Below are 21,048 nucleotides of genomic sequence, written 5' to 3' on the forward strand. Positions count from 1 at the left end.
TATATATATATATATATATATGTGTGTGTGTGTGTGTTTGTGTGTGTATGGGTGTGTGTGTGTGTGTGTTTGTGTGTGTATGGGTGTGTGTGTGTGTATGTGTGTGTTTGTGTGTGTATGGGTGTGTGTGTGTGTGTGTGTGAATAATTTACACGATATTGACAAATTATCGTTAAAGTTGCTTTCAGTGATCATTATGATAGAGTTTGAAATGTTAATGATCTGACTCAAAGTTTTGAATTTCTTTGTCATTGTATGTATCTATTTATTCACTCTTTTTTTTTCTTTTTTTTTTACGTTCGGAAAACAAATCAAGGAATTCGAACGAAATAGATATCTAGTGGTTAATTAGCAAACTATAAAATAATATATTTCTTTCGACGAGGCTATCTATACGAATGAAAGAAAATGTTTTGTATTGCGGTCTTTAATTTATTAAGTGCTCAAATTGTTTCCTTTTTGTTGTTGTACCGGATATTTGATTTGAATGGGTGTGCACAATGAATGCCAGTTTGATCGAACTAGACCTGATTATGTAAGGGTCATAATGTTGACAGTTTGTGTGAATTGCATGTGTTATATTCTGATGTACAGTGTTTTATGTTATATCGATGTTGAACCCGTAACACAGGCAGGTGTAATCCGTTTTAAAGTAAATCTATTACTCTCTTCATCATCATCATCATCATCATCATCATCATCATCATCATCAATATCATCATTATCATCATCAGTACCATCATCAATATCATCATTATCATCATCAGTATCATCATCATTATCATCAATATCATCATCATCATCATCATCACCATCATCATCATCATCATCATCATCATCATCATCATCATCATCATCATCACCAACATTATCATCATCATCACCATCATCATCATCATCATCATCATCATCATCATCATCAGCAGCATCATCATCATCATCATCATCATCATCACCATCATCACCATCTCATCTTTATTAGCATTTCCATTGTACTTAACATTCACCTGCAACGATAAATATACTTTCTATTATGTCAGTGTTTATACGAACTCTTCTCTTAAATATCTACCAGCTCTTATGTCAGTGTGTATGTGGTCTTTTTACCTGCTACCTCTTATGTCTTATTTGTGTGGACTCTACTCTTAAAGATATTATACTACCTCTAAGGTCAGTGTTTAGGTGGACACTTACGATCTTTCTTTGCGGGTATGCCTTGCCAGATTTTATCAGTAAAAAAAGGGAATTTCATTGATTAACTCATTGCCTTTTTTCTTGTGATTAGATTGTAATAATATAGTAAGTTGCAATAGCATTTCAAAAACGTTTAATTTATTTTTAAATGCCTGTGTAATCCAAAACAAATATTCATAGATAATGGTGAGAGATTGGTTCATTTCTTTGACTGACACTGGCAAAAAATATATGACAATCATAAACAAGAAATAGGAATGGAAGGTTACCTCAACCACACTTTTTTTCTATATTATAGACTACTACTTTTATCTTATCTCATCTGTTTGGTCTTTTTATTTCTTTTGTTTGATTTTTTTTTTTTTTTTTGGTTTGTTTGTTTGGGATTTCTTTTTGCTTCGTTTGTCATTTGGTTTGTTCGTTTGGGTTGGTTTGGTTTTTTTTGTTTTTTTTTTTTTTGTTTGTTTTTTTTTGGTTTGTTTTTTTTTTTTTGGGGGGGGTTGGTTTTTTTGTTGTTATTTTTTTTTTTTTATTTTTTTAAATTTAATTTATTTATTCATTTTTAAATTATTATTTTTTTTGTCTTTTCTTCCTGTGCACAATGTAAATCAGATATCACATAATTTGTACTGACTCGGCAAAGCACTTGTATATTATAGTATTATACCGTTAAAAGCTGTTTTTTTTTTTTTTAAATCATCATCCAATAAAATGTTTTAAAAGTAACATGCAATGCCTTACATAATATTTGTTATTTATTTATTGAAACTGAACTTCAGTAAGTATTGTGACAGCAGATTCCTTGGGCCACTTTTTAATTTAGGGGAGAAGAATGTGCCTCTGCTATAAAATGTTATTTCGTTCTCCTTCGCACTCGCTTCACAAGCAAAGGGACTACGACCGTCTCATGTGCAGTAAATGGGTAGCAGGGTCTGTTATATCTGGCGGATAGTACTGTCCGATAGACTGGCGTTGTAGCATAGCAAGCAATTTTTTATTGTATGTTTCACGCCATAAAAACCGGGATAGCCTCTAGCTCCATGGCTCTGAAAAACTATTTTCTTTTCCTCATCGCCATTAGCTCAGTGGTACGGTGATTCGTGCTCTAAGAAAAGGAAGCGACATTGCAAAACTGTCTCTCGCCACGACGCTGACCCCGGTTTGAATAAATAACTGGCTGTAGACAGAGTGACGAATAAAGTAAGAGGACATTTAACAGGCGACTTGTACTTTAAGAAATGTATCTTTGGATCCAGATGGGATGGTGTGACTTACTTGACTTATGCCTCTTGGCTCCTGGCGAAGCAGAGGGCATCAACAGCACTCTTCCATCTTCCTCTGTTCTTGGCACAAACCTTTGCCTTGCTTCAGGTAAGATTGGAGACGCGCAAATCTTGGTGTAGGCTTCTCCTCCAAGTCTGTTTTGGACGGCCCTGTTTCCTTTTGCCCTACGGGTTCCATTTGAGAGCCTGCTTAGTTATATTACAGGGCTCGTTACGCAGGGTATGGCCGCCAACCCACGCCACTTTCTGCGCCTGACCTGGACATCCATTTGCTTTTGGTTTGTTTTTGTCCAAAGGTCAGCGTTTGGCACTTTGTCAAACCATTTCAACTTGAGGATTTATCGAAGACAGCGATTGAACATAGTTTGTATCTTGGCTGATGTGTTCAAGGTTGTTCGCCAAGTCTCTGACCCATAGAGCAGGACTGCTTTGACATTAGTGTTAAATATTTTAAGCTTGGTGTTTGTGGATATACTGGAAGTTTTCCATATTGGTCTCAATATTGAAAAGGCCTGACGCGCTTTCTTGATTCTAGCAATGATGTCTTCATCAGTTCCACCTGACTGACTGATTTTGCTGCCAAGGTATGCAAATTCTCCGACATCTCCTATTATTACTGTACCAGAGATAGTGATTTTCGGATTCTTGTTTGGCAGTTATGCGCAGTTATTTTGTCTTTTCTTCACTATTCTTGAGACCAACTCGCTAATATGTTTCTTCCAAGGCCATGAATTCGTTCTGCATGTCCTAGCCCTCCTCTCACACAGATGGGATGGTGTAGGTATAAACCACCCCTGAACCGTATTGAGCATTGTGAATCGGTGGAAATGCGCTAAATAAATGTTAAGCCTTACCACCGTCATCCTCTAATCTCACATTCATCTAAAGTGTCTTATTCATCGTAGTGTGTTGACAAAGGGGAAACCCGAAACGTTCACATGATTTGTCGTAATGAGTTTAATGGAAACTTTATATATATATATATATATAATGAAATGTATACCAAGACGTAAAACAGCGAAGACAACACTTGAAATACAGAGAAACGAAACAATATAATATGGAAATTGTGTAATTTTTATATCAGATTTTGCACATCAATTTGTACCAATTCACCCGTTTACATTAATTTATATGGACATGCACATTTCCATGTACTTTTATTAAAAGTATAATAACCGATAAAAAAAAATATGAGGCTTACTTAGTGCCACACCCGTCTTATGACACGATTGATATTACTCTATTCTTTATAATTTAATTCATATGATTTTATGTTACTTTCATACCTTATGACTTTTGATATTGAAGAAATCACATAATATTTTTTACCGTTAACCCACGAGAATTTGATGTTGTAATAGACATGACATTTTAAGGTTGGTTCATTTTTCTTTTCAATATTAGAAAGTATTTCACTGACATAAATGCGACTCGTCGCGTCAATATGGTATTATTACTATCTCGAAAGGAATTGAAACTTGGAGCTTTTTTTGATTTAGTGCAACATCCACTTTATGTGCTCAACCGACTCCCCCACATGATAATGATAACGGCAATATTTTATATGGATGACGAGACATGCCGTATGTGAGGAACTAAGACAACTTATTTTTCGACAGAGTCAACGCTGTTACCAATTAGGATTCCATTTTACACCCGAATGCGGTGAGAGATTATGAGTAAAAACCCTTTCCACTCAGATGAGAGAAAAATGATCAGAATTGTTAAATTCAAATTTTATGGAGATTAGTTACTAATAGATGAAACTCACCCCATATCATGGGTCAAAGTTGGCAACGGTCACTTCGCCGGAAAGTGTTGAATGCCATACACACAAAAAAACTGAAACAATCCAGTGGCCCACCACGCTGGTAAACAAAATTATGTGACACTTACAAAATCACTAAATATAAAAGTGACTGTAATAGTTGATGTAGTAGGGGAAAACAATGCCCCTCCCACTTCACAGAACTCCTACTAAAGAAATATTCGGACACCCCGATCTTTGCGTTCCTCCAATGACACCACCCGCTTGGCTATCTGGAACACCATTCCACAGGGCATCTGGGAGTCCAAATCATTGTGTTAAAAAAAATCTTGATATGTCATGTACTTTTGATATCGTTTTGTGTTGAGAATACCGTGCTCTCTAATAGAGTCTACTATTATTATTATGCAAACACTCACACACACACACACACACACACACACACACACACACACACACATACACACTCAATAAATAAAAGCGTTGTATTTTGAATCAGATTTTACAATTTAATTTAAGCTTGGAATTCAACTTTTAGCTTCCATTTCATCCCGACATAATGTTTCACAAGTCATCATAATGATAATGTAACCTTTTTTTGACTCGCGTTCTAAGCAGGTGATAAATTGATATATCTCAATTATCTACGTAAAATTGAAAAACAATGTGTCTATATTAATGACCAATGACATTTTTTTTATAAACCCAACAATTATTGATTTACTGTAAGCGTTACAAATAGAACCGCCAGCAATAAATGTCTATGTCTAATAATAAATAACTCGCGAGAATATGAGATCATCTTATATTTTGTATACATAATTTATATGGTGTACTTAATAGTCCTAACAACACATGTTGCACGTTATATTATATAATATATTATAATCAACGACTGTGTTAATAGCATCATTATCATTTTCATGGTGTCATGAAATAACGTAGAAGAAAATATAGAGTCTAGTATGTAATTGAAAATATCGACTCATCCGTAATGGACCAAGGCACGGAAGACGGTATATCATTAGTTATGCAAACATTTTCATAGTTAAGCCTGGATAGTATAGTCGATGTCAGATAAACTCATTTTCATGTACTATCCATTCTATGAAGCCCCTTATGTTAGTTCGCTTTATTGGATGAAGTAGCATCATCATCATTATTATTGTTACGTATTATTATTATTATTATTATTATTATTATTATTATTATTATTATTATTATTATTATTATTATTATTATTATTATTATTATTATGTATTATTATATCAGTAGTAGTAGTAGTAGTAGTAGTAGTAGTAGTAGTAGTAGTAGTAGTAGTAGTAGTTAGTAGTAGTAGTCGTAGTATCATTATTATTACTATTATTATAACTACGAGTATGTTAGCATTAAAATCTGAAAATATAAAGTATTAAAGTGTGGCCCATAGTTTTATGTAATAATTTTTAAAAATATATATATTAACTTCATAAGTCGACGTCTAGGTGTGAAATGATCAAGTGGGTTGTGTGAATGGAAAGGGGGGACAATATCTTTGTGATAATTTATCGATCAGTGTCTATACTTTGTTAGGGATGTTAAATTCAAGTTCGATATCTCCCCTGTGAGTGATTTATTACAACACTAAAAATATGAGACAGGCCATAAATTGCATATAATATAATGATCGTCTCATCGAAAATATTTCAAAGCAGAGATTACACAGGGCTGACATAGAGTGTACACATAGCCTAGTTGAGTTTAAACCTGTCGCCCTCACTCATTGCAAACTATTGCATATACGATCCATACACGATGAAAAAATCAAGGTGTGTTGTGAATATTGTGAGACATTTGTTGTTGTTTTGTGTGTGTGTGTGTGTGTGTGTGTGTGTGTGTGTGTGTGTTTCTTTTTTAATTTTTCCTAAGAGTTTCACATTTTGGTCATTTCATTGCCAGTAAATAGGATGATAATGGGATAGTAAAAGAATTCTAGGTTTACAATTAAAAGCACCAAAGAAACAGTAAGACAGACGGAAATGGTACACATAGGGAACAGATGAAGAGTCCAGGAAGTTTCTATCAGTGCACTTGGTTCGAGATCCCGTAAAAGTCTCATCTACACACAAGCACATGATTCAGCGATGAGGAGCACACTCAAATGCTTACATTAACCCCCTCCTTACCACTCATAGGAAAATCGTCACAGTCGTTATCATGCAGCCACAATTTTTCTCATTCTAATTTATTTTGTCCATCATAATATTTGAACAATAATGTTTGCTATAGTTAACATTGTGTTGAAGAGTTCGTTTAGCAGATAAACATATGTATAGTCTAGAACTAACAGCTTTTATGTTTCGGTGAAACAAGTCTATTTTTGTATATGTTGTTTGTGAAGTTTTGGGGAAAGTTCGGAAAATGACTGGTAAGGAGAGAGTTAAACATTCAAAACAATAAAATATAACAATGTGTATAACAGATGATTCACAAGGAAAATATATCATCTCCCAAAACTGAAACCATACATTTGACTGTTTCTCTCCCAATCAAGGACTCCGACAAGGAGACGGACAAAAAACAAGTAATCTCATTCTAAGACAAAGACAGAAAACAAGTAACATTAACATTCTAAGACAAAGACAGAAAACAAGTTGGAAAACAGATATCGGAGGGACAGAAAAAACAGCAAGTGACCTCCTGCCCACCATGTTTTGTTTGTTTGTTTTTTAAGGGTTTTACGGCGCTTGCAACACATTAAGGTCATATCAGCGCCAGTAAAAAGGAAGAAAAAGGGATAGTAAAAAGTTCTAAAATTACAATTAAAGCATCCAAGAATAAGGCAGACAAAGAGGAATTGGTTCAAATAGGGAACAGATGTAGATTCCAAGAGCACACTATCAGTGTACTTAGTTTGAGATCACCTAAAAGTCTCATCCAGACATAATCCTACTAAGAGGAATACACTCAAATGCTTACAAATCATATACAATACATAAACAAAACATAATACAGTGCATAACAGTTTTACATAACAGTTTTGTATTGATTTACAAAGAAAAAAATATCATCTCCAAAAACTAACTATACATTTGACTGCTTCCTTCCCAGCCAGGGTCATGACAAAACCAAGTAATCTCATTCCAAGACAAAGACATGTTGGAAAACAAACATAGGGGGATAGAAGATACAGTATGTACCTCCCTGCCAACCATGTGAGGTCAGAGGACCCTACTGGCATCCAGTAAAATACTGATCCCGGGGTTTGTGCACCATTACATAAAGCATTTGAATTACCCGACTATTCATAAAGTGGCCTATAATAAGACTTTAGTGGCCATGACAATTATTGGGGCCATAAGCACCAAATATGACAGTAAAACAAAGGGGAATATGGTTCGTAAAATTGTGGCGACAATCTAAGCTTTAGCTCCGTTGGTAGAGCATTCGCTTGACATACAAAGGGACCAAGATCGATCCCGAATGAGTCGAGATTTTTTGCTGACACCCCCACCCCTGTCCACCCAGCAATGATTGGATAGCTGGGTTTGTCAGATCTCGTGGAAAGTACATTGTGATAGAATGGTGTCCTATCCAAAGGGAAGCAAGCAATTGCTATGCTATTGTCCGTTTCACGCTATAGAAACTGGGATAAAGTCTGGCTCCGTGGGCCTCATTTTTAATTTTTAATTATTGTATCATTGAGGTGTGACGCAATAAAATCCCTTCATTGAGGTGTGATCTAAGAAATTATACATGAAGAACAATCTCAAGTCAGTCTAGAACAAGTAATAACTTTTATTTGAAATAAAACATTCCTTGTAAAACAATATTGTGATAATGGCACTGGCACACAGATACGCATAGAACACTCTCAGATCACAACACCTGGAAATGCAATCATTCTTCAGCATAATAATAGTAATAATTTATGTGGTCTTGTTTGAGAAAAATTTAATATAAACGAACAAATTAATAATATATAAGAAAACAAAAAGAGTTATTGGTTAAGAAAACTCACACCAAAAAAAAAATTTTAAAATACTGAGGAGAGAAACGAGGCACGTGAACAGCAGTTATAATTCATTCTTGGATTCTTTATTATCCTTTTGCTTTTTGAAATACTGCTTTGCTTTCTTGGGATCCGGAATAATCTGTTGGGAATAAAATTACATATATAAAAAGGGGTATAAGATGTTGGCATATATAGTAATCTGTCAAACCTATGTATGTGCTTTCTCTTCTCTTAACTTTGGGGAAAAGGAAAAGAACAAGAAAACCCGAGTTTGAATCCAACAAATACTAATAGTAGCCGAGACAACATTGACATCAGCCATGGACTTCTTTACACATGAGTACGGTGAAGACTAGAAAGTACAGAACCCTTTCAAGGACTCAATTTTGCACTGCCCATGACTTACAAGTCACAAGCAGAGATTTACACCACTACACCACAAAGCCCCACAGCCTTATCACTATTTGAACATCTCGACAAAATTTGAATAAATTCGACTAAATTTCAAATTCTTTTTCCATACGGAGATCACACTTACTGTGTCACTGCCGGGTTTCCATCCAGCTGGGCAGACTTCTCCATGCTTGTCCGTGTATTTGAATGCTTGCACCAGCCTGAGAGTTTCATCAACTGAGCGACCAACTGGGAGATCATTCATGGTGATTTGACGTAACACTCCCTTGGGATCAATGATAAAGAGGCCTCTGTTGTTTAGGGAAAAAAAAAAAAGTAAAATATTATAGATCTAAAACATTGTTTACAATATAATAATAATAATAATAATAATAATAATAATAATAATAATAATAATAATAATAATAATAATAATAATAATAATAATAATAATAATAATAATAATAATAATATATCTTTATTGTCCCCAAAAAAGTGGCAATTTGTCATTTGGTTACACATTTATAACAATACAATATTGACATAGACACACTCACACAAGATGCACACTAGTAATTAAAAAAAAAAAAAAAAAAGCAGAAACACACAAAAATGAAGGTACTCATCATATATAATATTTTTTTTTGTTTTTGTTTTGTGGCTTCCTCAACTGACAAAATACTATTAGTTTCAATAATACAGAAAACTCTAGAGAAAGCTCTTACAAAGAAAAATTCTTGAAATTTTAATAATACCTAAATAATATTATGATGCAACAAAGATAATTCAAACACACCAGAACAAATGTCACGTCAATGTGTGAAAGCACTCCTAAATTCATTTTCATAATGAAATGATGATGGCGTGAGATACAAAAGGGATTACAGTTGCTGAGATAAAATCAAATAAAAAATAACATAGATTAAGAACTTATTGCTTTTAGTCATACTGTACTTGTATAATACTACGTTTCTCTTTTAAAATCAGGGTTTGTCAAAATATATTTCTATAACAAACAGCGTATTCCCCGTTTGGCCATGCTGAATCATAGTGAATATGCTAAATAATATATATTTTGTCATCCTGCTAGCTTTCTGAAACTGATGTTCAACATAATACATTGTATGGGGACTAGCAGCTAAAAAAAAGTGCTTGTCACATATCTTATTGAGAAGCCAAGATTTTGAAACACAGTGAGAGTTATAAGATATCATTTATACCATCATTAATTAGAAAGCTGTCACTCTGTTAAAATCATGTTTCGAATTATTAAGCAATCTGGTGTTATATGAGTGTAACAATGGGTGCACATTCAATTGTGTCGATGTGTGTTCTCGTATGTGCCAAATTGGTCAATAAAGTTTCATCTTATTATTAGTGTTATTATTATTGTTATTATTATTATTTTTATCATTAATATTATTATCATCATTATTGTATTTAATATTATTATTATCATATCATCATTATTGTTTTTATGATTATCGTTATGATTTTTTAAATCATTATTATTATCATTATGATTATTTTTATTATCATTATTATCATTATGCTTTTATTATCATCATCATGATTGTTTTTATTATTATTATTCTCATCATTACTTTTTGTATTATTATCACTATTATATTTATTATGTTCTTTTATATGTGCTAGTACAATTACAATTCCGACAATAAAAGTCAATGTCGCTCTTTCTATCCATTCAACAATCACAGCACTTTCACAGAAAGTCTTGTATTAAACTCTGTAGCCATTGTCTTCTGACATTTAATTTGATTACCTGAGACTGTGTCCCAAATCCTCCAAGTACACACCATAAGCCTTAGAGATTTCATGAGTGATGTCCGATAACAAAGGATATTTAATGGTGCCCAAACCTCCTTGGCTGCGGGGAACATTGGTCCTAAGGGAATAGGTTTTAAAAGTTGAAATAACTTAAACACTACCTGTAAAGTATCAAAACTTTTCAGTTCTTGAACACACACACGAGAAAGAGAGAGAGAGAGAGAGAGAGAGAGAGAGAGAGAGAGAGAGAGAGAGAGAGAGAGAGAGAGAGAGAGAGAGAGAGAGAGAGAGAGGGGGGGGGGCTACAACAATCACATTTTTAACATTTTGATCATCTCTACATTCATATAATTTTTCAGACATAAAATGACAACGAATGGAAGAAATAAAAATTACAAATTTGCACATTAATCTTATAATTAGGTGGCTTTATTGTTACTTTTCAATAATAATATCCTCCACACACTCTCTGCATTTAAATACATCAAAGTTTGGATTACGATTATGAGCTTCAGGTTAGTGAAACAAGAGATTGAGCAAGATTAGGGATTCCAATGAATGGCTCAGGCTGGCAAAAGAGGAAGGAAGGGCTAGCCGTATGTTAACTTTATGGGGAATAAATGAATACTCAAAGCATGCAATTTATAAACATGATGCCAGTTAATTTTTTGTCCTTTCCAGGCTCAACCCATACAAACCAATGTGACATTTACACTTCTTGAATTTGATGACCAATCAAAAAATGTTAGCCCCTCCAACATGCATTGAAGCAGTGGTCCTCACCCTGTTTATGGTCATGAACCAGTAAATGTACAATAATACCACTGCAGTTCGCAACTTTGCATATAATTTTGAAATATATATGATAGGCAGTGCAGTACATACTGATTCACGGACCACAAGGGGTCTTCATCCACAGGTTGGCGGCCACTGCACTACTTAACCAACAGAGGCATTAAAAAAACATATAGAAGATCATGTTTATTGAAATCTGAAAAGTATAATATAAACTCTTTCGTCTCAATGGATATTAATCTTTTTAAATCAAGCAAAGGGGATGCAGGCAGGATTAACCTGATGCCACTGTTAAAATTTCATAACCACAAGATATGACTGACAACAGTAATATAGAAAAAGCATCTGATAAACAATTTTTCCCCTCATGATGATCTAAACATTGAAAGTAGTACGATAAAGAACTTTGTATCAGCTAAACAGTGTTTTATCAGTGTCAACCATCGACGGTGCTGTATTCTTTGTTATTCTTTTAAAAATATGGACTTACCATTGCAAGAGTAATTTAGTTTTTTTTCAATATTTTTAAATGCTGGCATCAAAATCAAAAGATGTATTGGATGTCAGATTTCACATTTCCTCTGCCTCTAAGTATTGAGACGACAATTTTTAGTGATTCACATGAGTGCATAACAACATTCATAAAGGATCAGTTTTGATTGAAACATTAAATTTGTATTGTTATTTATTTTCCTGCATTTTGAAGAGTTACTTATTGAGGAACCCCGTGTGGTGTCCGGGGTCCCTCAACTGAGAGGGTCAAGAATAGCCCAACGCCAAGCCAGCGTGTCGTAAAAGGCGACTAATGGTGTGTGATTCCCCCATCTTTGAGTCACCTGGTCCTCCAGGTTGGGGGTTGGCAAAGGGTTAACACCCCTTTCCGTTAAACTCAAACCGTTACAGAAACACAGACAGACAAACTAAATCCTTTTTTTAGCTTGGGCGACCGAAGAGTTTCTGGAATTACAGAATTTATGAAGGACAACAGACAAAGCCGAAAGGACTCTGCTGACCCGATGACGTCTTCGCCAAACAAGCAGCTTCGAATTGCGTCGTGGAACGTTCGCACCATGTATGAAGCAGGAAAAAGCTCTCAAGTTGTGACTGAGATGAGAAGATACAGGCTGCATATACTTGGAGTAAGCGAAACCCACTGGATACAATCCGGACATAAACACCTCAAGTCTGGGGAGAAGATTTTATATTCAGGGAGAGGGGACGGGATTCATACACAGGGAGTAGGAATAATTCTAAGCAAGTTTGCCCAGAAGTCACTGAGAGGATGGGAACAATGCGGAGAAAGGATCATCATGGCGTCCTTTACAACACGGAGTAAGAAGATCAGCATGAACATTGTACAGATCTATGCCCCAACAAATGATGCAACAGATGAGGACAAAGATACATTTTATGGTCTGCTACAACAAGTCATTGACAAGTTGCCAAGGAAAGACATCAACATATTGATGGGAGATGCTAATGCAAAAGTGGGACAGGATAACGTAGGCTATGAAGGTATCATGGGACGTCATGGCATGGGAGAAATGAATGATAATGGAGAGAGATTTGCAAATTTCTGTGCATTCAACAGTTTGGTGATTGGAGGATCAGTGTTCCCCCATAAGAGGATCCACAAAGCAACTTGGGTCTCACCAGATGGTGTGACAGAGAATCAGATTGATCATTTTTGTATCTCTCGTAGATTCAGACGTTCATTGGAAGATGTGACAGTACGGAGAGGGGCAGATGTTGGATCAGACCACCACCTGCTATTGGCAAAGCTTAAGCTCCGACTCAGAAAACACGGGGCCAGATCACATACAAGAAGAAAATTCGAGGTGAATGCACTTGATGGGGAAAAGAATGAGGAATTCAAACTACAATTGAGTAATAGATTCCAACCTCTTACTGAGCTCGAGGAGGACATAGATGTAGAGTCACATTGGGCAAAGATCAAGGAAGTCTACATAACAACTTGCCACGAGGTATTGGGGGTAAAGAAATCGGAACATAAAGAATGGATAAGTCCAACCACCTTGGACCTTATTGAAAAGAGGAGAACAAGGAAGGAACAAGTGAATGCAAGCCGAACAAGGGCTTCAAGACTGGAGGCACAAGAGCAGTATCAAGCCACAGCTAAGGAAGTCAAAAGATCTGTGAAGAAAGACAAGGAAGCATTCATGAACAGACTTGCAGAGAAAGCAGAAGCAGCAGCGACTGGAGGACACATGAGGATCCTTTATCAAACTACCAAGACACTTGCTGGAAAATATGGGAAACCAGAGGTACCAGTCAAAGACAAAGATGGGAAAACTATTTTTGGAAAAGAGGCTCAATCTGAACGATGGAGGGAACATTTCAACTGCCTTCTGAACAGACCACCACCAGACAACCAGCCAGAAATTTTGCCTGCAAGGAATGAGCTACCAATTAGCTGTGATCCACCATCGATAGCAGAGATTGTGGGTGCCATTAACAAGATGAAAAGGGGGAAAGCTGCTGGACCAGACCAGATTCCACCGGAGGCTCTAAAAGTTGATGCGAAAAGAAATGCTGAGGCCCTGCACCCACTATTTGAGAGAATCTGGAATGACGGGATATTCCCAAAGGATTGGAAGGAAGGACATCTTATTAAGCTTCCAAAGAAAGGGGACCTCAGTAATTGTAATAATTATCGAGGCATCACTCTTCTTTCTATCCCAGGAAAGGTTTTCAACCGTATTATTTTAGAGAGAATTAAGAATGCAACAGATGCTAAACTGCGGGACGAACAGGCAGGTTTTCGGAAAAACCGTTCAACCACCGACCAGATTGCCTCTCTGCGAGTCATAGTAGAACAGTCTATAGAATGGAACTCTCCTCTTATTGTCAACTTTCTGGATTACGAGAAGGCTTTCGACAGTATTGACAGAGCAACATTGTGGAAAATTCTGGCACATTATGGACTCCCTGAAAAGATAGTAAACCTCATTAAGGAAATGTATGAAGGATCAAGTTGCAGGGTTGTACATGAAGATCAGCTTACTGACAGCTTTGAAATTAAGACTGGTGTCAAGCAGGGATGCTTGCTCTCACCATTCCTGTTCATCCTTGCCATTGATTGGCTAATGAAGGAAACCTCCAAAGGGAGAAGAAATGGGATACAGTGGACCCCCTGGACACAGTTGGATGATCTGGATTTTGCAGATGATCTGGCTCTTCTGTCCCACACCCAGGACCAGATGCAAGCAAAAACCACAATTATAAACAGCCTCTCGGAATCAATTGGTCTAAGAATTCACCCTGCAAAGTCAAAGGTCTTGAGGATAGGTACGCGTCAAAGGGAGCAGATCAAAGTAAAAGATCAGGAACTCGAAGATATAGACACTTTCTGCTATCTCGGAAGTATAATTGACAAGGATGGAGGCACGGAAGCAGAGGTGAAAGCACGAATAGGAAAGGCACAGGCTGCATTCACATCTTTGAACACAGTTTGGAGAACTAAAGATATCTCCCTTCAACTAAAGCTAAGACTTTTCAACTCAAACGTGAAGTCTGTCCTACAGTATGGATGTGAAACTTGGAACGCATCACAGGCATGTATAAGGAGGGTACAGATTTTCGTAAACAGGTGCATGCGTAAGCTACTCAGAATAAAATGGATGGATAGAATAAAAAATGAAGAAGTATGGAAAAGAGCACAGCAGAAACCAGTGGGAGAGGATATAGGAAGAAGACAATAGAGGTGGATTGGACACACGCTTAGAAAGAATGACTCAACTATAATAAAGAAAGTATTGGACTGGAACCCTCAGGGCAGAAGATCAAGGGGAAGGCCACGAGGAACATGGAGAAGAATTAAAGAAGCTGATATACAGAGAAGTGGTAAGACCTGGAATGAGATAAAAAAGTTGGCTCAGGATAGAGAAGGATGGAAACTGTTTGTCTGTGGCCTATACCCTGACCCAGGGTGAAAAAGGCAATGATGATGATGACTTATTGAGGACCTGGAGTGTCGTCACCATTGTCAATAGTGACTGGACTATCAGTTATTTGGTCACTAAAATCAATGTCGAGGCTCTGAATCACTACATTTGCTGTCTCCACAACATTTTATCAAAAAATATGTCCATTACAAAGTCTAAAAGAAAACGTTTAAGGGGATTTATTACACCTTCAATTTCTGTGGTCAGCCACTGTCATAGCAACATCAATACATAGGTTAGAAAAAAGTAAACACTGCTCAAAAAACTAATACAGGGTTCAAACAAAGTGAAAACAAGCTCTACGCAATGAGAAATGAATTCAAGTAATGTTCTTGGCATCACCAAGCTATTAAAAAAGTAGGATTTTAGTATTAACGAAACAAATATTATGCTTAAATGGACCATCGGTTTTCCAGATGGTTGCCGTTTTTAAGCTAAGTCGAGGTAAAAGTAAAATTGCACCTCCTTTGTAAAGGATTAAATGCCCATTTTTATTTTTTATTATGCCCAGAGTATATACGGGAGTGCGATGCTTACCTTCCTTAAAATCTTAACAAGAAAAGAAGGAACCAAAAAAACACAAAAAGAAAATTTTAAATACATTCGAGCTGAAAACGATATTCATTACATACAAAATAATGTACAATCCCCTTTGAATCTGTTCCTCTAGCCTTCAACATGCCTTGCATCTATTCTATTGTCTTTATTAATCAAATCACATGTTAATTCTTTACCAAATAATATTCAGAAAACAGAGCTGACCCAACATAAACCATTTATTTCAATAGCAAAGTTACAGCGACTTAACAGTTTCCAAAACTTGTGAGTAAATAAAATAATTAGGCTCTATGAAGCTGGAGATACTCAACTGTTTGTGTTGATTTTAGACAGCTATTGTTATTGTTAAATGAAAGATAAGTAAAATATTATCTCCTCCCCTGACATGTTTAGAGTTATCTCAAAACTATGGTCACGTTCCTAATGCAATGGTTGAGTTGATTTAAGATCAGTTAGTTCGTCATAAAAGTTTAATTGTTTTAACACCAGTGTGCTACTCCTTTTGTTTTATTAACTATCATGTTCATTCACCAAAGCTACTCCTGTGACCCTAGGTTGGCTCACTAACGGAAATTGAGCCATCTAGTTTATTCATTTTCTCTCTATATATCGGTTCACTACATTTTGATATTGTGAGCCTTGAGCCGTCATACTACTATCAAATCCTTTTATGTGACCGGACGCATTTGCGATTTTGCCTTATGACAATGCAATAATTATTTTGTAACCCTCTAAAATCAACCCATAATAGCCATGGTGGTCAAAAATTTACAAAACATTCTTAAAAAGCTACTAATTATAATGGTTACACATACATTTGTGTGTTGGTCAGATTGTTGTGGTGAGCAAAACTAGTGAGCATTTTACAAATAAAAAAGAAAACTTTCAGGTCAATATGTTTTCACAGAGCCACAATTTATCCCGAATACTGTAGCATTAAATTGGCTCTACAAATTGCTTTCGACCCTTTGGATATGGATAGGAGGCTAACTTAGTTTAAAGGAATTTCCATCAAATCAAACAAAACAAAATACCCAATCGGTACTGGATGGGGAAATGCAATTGGATGCAATATATGTTTATTTACTGGGGACATAATGCTGAAGAGCCTAGATGTTGGCTGAAACACGCAGATCTAATGTAGATGCTGTTGTGAAACAGACCATAAAGCTCTAGACTATTGCACACACACATGAAAGAAAAAGAGTGCATGCAACAATCACTACGAGCATCAATAGAGGAAATTATATTATATAAAATTAAAAGGAATGTTACATCAACAATCAAAAATTAAATGTTTAACACACGATTCTCATTGTCATCATGCAAGAAGTGAAAACGACAAAATTTTGTTTGTTTTTCATTTTTTTTGTTTCATTTGTTATCTTTAAAACTATGAGATGATTCTATGGAGAGAGATCAGTTCCAAAATGTATTCAAAAACTTACCATGCAAGATGTGTGAACTGAGAATCCACAGAGCATCCAATAACTTCCGTGTTGATCTTTCTAAATTCTTCGATTCTGTCACTAAAAGCTATGATTTCAGTGGGGCAGACAAATGTGCTGAAAATACACCAAAGAAAATTCCAGTTGAAACAACTTAATTGATTGCTGCTTTTAGCAAGCTGCATTTTTTTTAAATATCAGGTATTAAGATGTTTAAATTAGCAGTTTTGGAATTTCATCATATGAAAATCTCGTATGTATTTTTTAAATCAACGGTCACCTAAAAGTTGTATATCCCTGACATCAATGAAAATGTCAAACATTGCACTACAAGGATAAAAATAGAACATTTCTGCGACCCCGGGGCTTTTATTGTAAAGAAACTGTAAGAAATTGCATGTAGAGAGAGTTTGAAGAATGATAAAATTTCCTTTGAAGTAAAATTCACTTACAAGTCCAATGGATAAAAAAAGAAAACAACATATTTCCCACGGAAATCAGCCAGTTTAATGTCTTTGAATTCTCCATTTACAACAGCTGTTCCATTCCAATCTGGAGCAGGTTTTGAAACTGTGAAGGAAAAAGGGGGATAAAAATGTTTCGATTCAAATCATATAAAAAGCAAAATTTTATTTTAAAAAGATTTAATTTATTCAAATAAAACTCTTTATAGTCCATAAGGTAACCAGAAAATTACAAGGGTTAGAACACAACTGAATATGAAACCGCTGTTTTTCCCATTATTATCTTCATAAACCTTCACTTTAATTTTGTGCCGCATCGAGAAGGGGTTGGGGTGCCAGAAACATATTATGACTATAGCAATTAAGTAGTAAATCACTGTCAAAGATAATTACAAATCGCATATAATAATAATAATAATAATAATAATAATAATAATAATAATAATAATAATAATACAAAAGCGTCCTGTCTCGTCTCATTGTTAGGTGTTGGCAAGGAACCCCTTGTAAAGCGCTTTAAAGCTTAAATACAAAAACATCAACAAATACAACCTATTAATTAAAAAAATACATATCTGCAGTGTAGAAGAGTGCATTGCATGGATACAATGTACCTAAATGTAAAAGTCAAATAGATCAAATCAACAAAAAGAGAACTTCTCAGTTCAAGTAAATGGAACCGCTTGCCTGCCACAGTTGTCGACGCCCCATCAGTGCAGGCATTCAAGTGCCGTCTCAACGCTCATTGTGAAACAGAAAAATACTGTTTGTAGAGTTTAATTAAGTTTAATTCCAGACACCTCCTTCCACTACGTGGCATGCTCAGTTTTGAGAGAGACGTGAATTAATTTTAAATACGTTCACGAATGCACAAGAGCAGATAGTAGGCTGTAAAAGCCTACATAAATCCGGACTTTCGTATCATATCATATCAAGAGAAGATAACGTGACATGATGGGCAAGAAGGTGAGCCTTTTCCCATAATCGATTAATAAGAAGAAAATTGAAGGCTGTGACTGTGGCTGTGGACTGTGGCCCAATGATGCAAAAATCAGAGCCCGGTGGTCATCACATCTGTGGTGGTACAGGAGTGTGTTATACTCACTAGAAACATGTTTTTACTTACTAACAGCTTGACTCCACTGAATGGTATGTCCAGTTGTTCGTCTCGTCTCTTGGGGATAAACCTGGCCACCGGCGAATGAGTGGCATGTGTCCTCAGATCCAAATGCAAACAAATTCAAAGAGCAGGAGACTACAAAAGACAGTTTCAACAATATCGTTATGCTCATTGTGATATATCCGTTTGAGATTTAACTACAGCTGCTTTAAACTTAGAATGAACGCGAGTAGTAACGCATGGAATATGTGGTGAGTACAGCGGGTGAATGAGTGATTGAGTGGAGTGAAAAGTGACACAGGGTTGCCAGATTATTTTTCAACAAAATGCCAGGGAAGACTCAAAAAATGCCAAAACACTCAAAAAAAATGCCAAAGTCTGTTGACTCCCACCCCCACTAAGAAAACTACTCACTTTTGATAGACAATTTACTATCATATCCTGGTGGCTTGCGTCTTTTCTTTTCTTTTTTTTCTTTTTTTTTTTTGTTTTTTGTTTTATTTTTTTTTTTGAATTATACTAAATTTCCTGTTGGGGTAATTTTTTACCTACTGACTACTAAGTGGAGTGCTAAACCACTACACCACGGTTGGATTTTAAGAATGAAAAAGAAATACATTAACATGAAAGATCTGCAGACTTTTGGGAATTCCAAAAAGGAGTGAAATCATTGGATGCTGTAAAATCAGACCACGCTAACGAACAGAGTTAAAAGTTAACAGGCGACCATGACGCAAATATACACGAGTTTTGCAGGAGATTCCCAGAAAACTTACTAGGATACTTGTCGAGGGCTGAATTTGAGTGAATATCTGAGGGAGGCAGGGCTAGTTCAGGGTGTGAGTTTTAATAGCAAAGTTTTCCGATGTGAAGAGATTTGTTTTTACGCGTTTAGAAATAATTAAGAAAAGGTGTCATTTGATGTATAATATACAAGAAAAGAAAATGCCAAATGAAAATGCCAAATGCCAAATGATTTTTCTAATGCCAAACGGTTTTCAAAAATGCCAGATTTTTGGAATCTGGCATTTAAAATGCCAAACTGGCAACCCTGTGGTCGTCTTAAGCTTGTGTGTTGATTCTTGAACGTGTAAGCAGTACGTGGAGAAGGGCAAGATAAGTAGCCAGGATAATATAAAATATTAATTATTTTCATAGAAAATGGACATTGGAGTAAATTGTTTTTAAACGTTTCAGTTTCATTATTTTTTAATCGAATGTATTATCTCTTGTCTTTGATAATCAGCATTTTAAAGCCAGTCACGAATTTAGATCAATGATTGGCAGCAAAATTAAATAAAAAGAACATTTGTACGACTATTTAGATCAAAATCATCCAAACTGGTAACTTGATGTCGTCTGCTAAGTTATTGGCCACGAAACCAATCTCGAGAATCGATAGTATCGCCAATATCGCTTGAATTTTGTGACAAGACATCTGTTCCGCTGAGACAAACAAGACATTGCTAGTCTAGTAGTAGTAGTAGTAGTAGTAGTAGTAGTAGTAGTAGTAGTAGTAGTAGTAGTAGTAGTAGTAGTAGTAGTAGTAGTAGTAGTAGTAGTAGTAGTAGTAGTAGTAGTAGTAGTAGTAGTAGTAATAATAATAATAATAATAATAATAGATCTTTATTGTCCATAAATATGGCAATTTGTCATTTAGTTACACTTGTTATAATGTTAAACGATAACTAAGATTGAACAGATATTTCACTCGTACTTATTTTCTCTCTCTCTCTCTCTCTCTCTCTCTCTCTCTCTCTCTCTCTCTCTCCTCTCTCTCTCTCTCTCTCTCTCTTCTCTCTCTCTCTCTCTCTCTTCTTTCTTTCTTTCTTTCACACGTGCGATATACACAACATAAACATATTCATTTCGTTTTCAATTTGTTACGATTGTGGCAATTCGACACCAAAAATTATCATCATTATCAATTGGTCAGTTAATCTTACATTAAATAAATTAATCAGTTAATCAGTCAACGAATCAATCCTTGGTTTTTCTGTACCATATGAAATATTCAAAATTTTTATTGCTGATGGAACGAACGTTGATTTATACTTGTTAGTTCTACATTTAATCTGACAAAACCTTCTCCCAGATGGTAAAAGACTAAATTCATGGTATAAAATATGTTTTTTATTGTTGGTAATTGAGAATGCTTTTCCTTTCTATTGCTTTTCCATGAATTCTTTCTACTCTATCAAGAGGATGGTTTATTATTTTTGATGCCTCTTTGATAGATTTTGAAATTTTTGATTTATCTTTAAGTCGGCATCCT

At 35.5% G+C, this 21,048-nt stretch overlaps 1 protein-coding gene across 1 annotated transcript; it reads right to left on the reverse strand.

The window, feature by feature from the left end:
- Positions 1 to 8,007: 8,007 nt before the first annotated feature.
- On the reverse strand, positions 8,008 to 19,076 carry LOC144967139 (peroxiredoxin-1-like). Its single transcript, XM_078904007.1, has 6 exons — positions 18,780 to 19,076; positions 17,642 to 17,759; positions 17,190 to 17,306; positions 10,419 to 10,541; positions 8,781 to 8,946; positions 8,008 to 8,381 (listed from the first exon to the last, which is right to left on the reverse strand). Exons 1-6 carry the CDS (start codon positions 18,943 to 18,945, stop codon positions 8,304 to 8,306), a joined length of 768 nt encoding a protein of 255 aa, XP_078760133.1. The 5' UTR covers positions 18,946 to 19,076; the 3' UTR covers positions 8,008 to 8,303.
- Positions 19,077 to 21,048: the final 1,972 nt, after the last annotated feature.

Source organism: Berghia stephanieae, chromosome 3, assembly GCF_034508935.2.
Source record: "Berghia stephanieae isolate SIO BIC M18660-M18661 chromosome 3, UCSD_Bste_1.3, whole genome shotgun sequence".
In the NCBI taxonomy this organism is placed as follows: Eukaryota; Metazoa; Mollusca; class Gastropoda; order Nudibranchia; family Aeolidiidae; genus Berghia; species Berghia stephanieae.

Coding starts and splice junctions, on each gene's coding strand:
- LOC144967139 (XM_078904007.1), bottom strand. CDS start 18,945: ATGAGCATAACGATATTGTTGAAACTGTCTTTTGTAGTCTCCTGCTCT. Junction 17,307..17,641: donor TTTTTTTATCCATTGGACTT/GTAAGTGAATTT, acceptor GTGTATTTTCAG/CACATTTGTCTGCCCCACTG. Junction 8,947..10,418: donor GATTTGGGACACAGTCTCAG/GTAATCAAATTA, acceptor CCTAAACAACAG/AGGCCTCTTTATCATTGATC.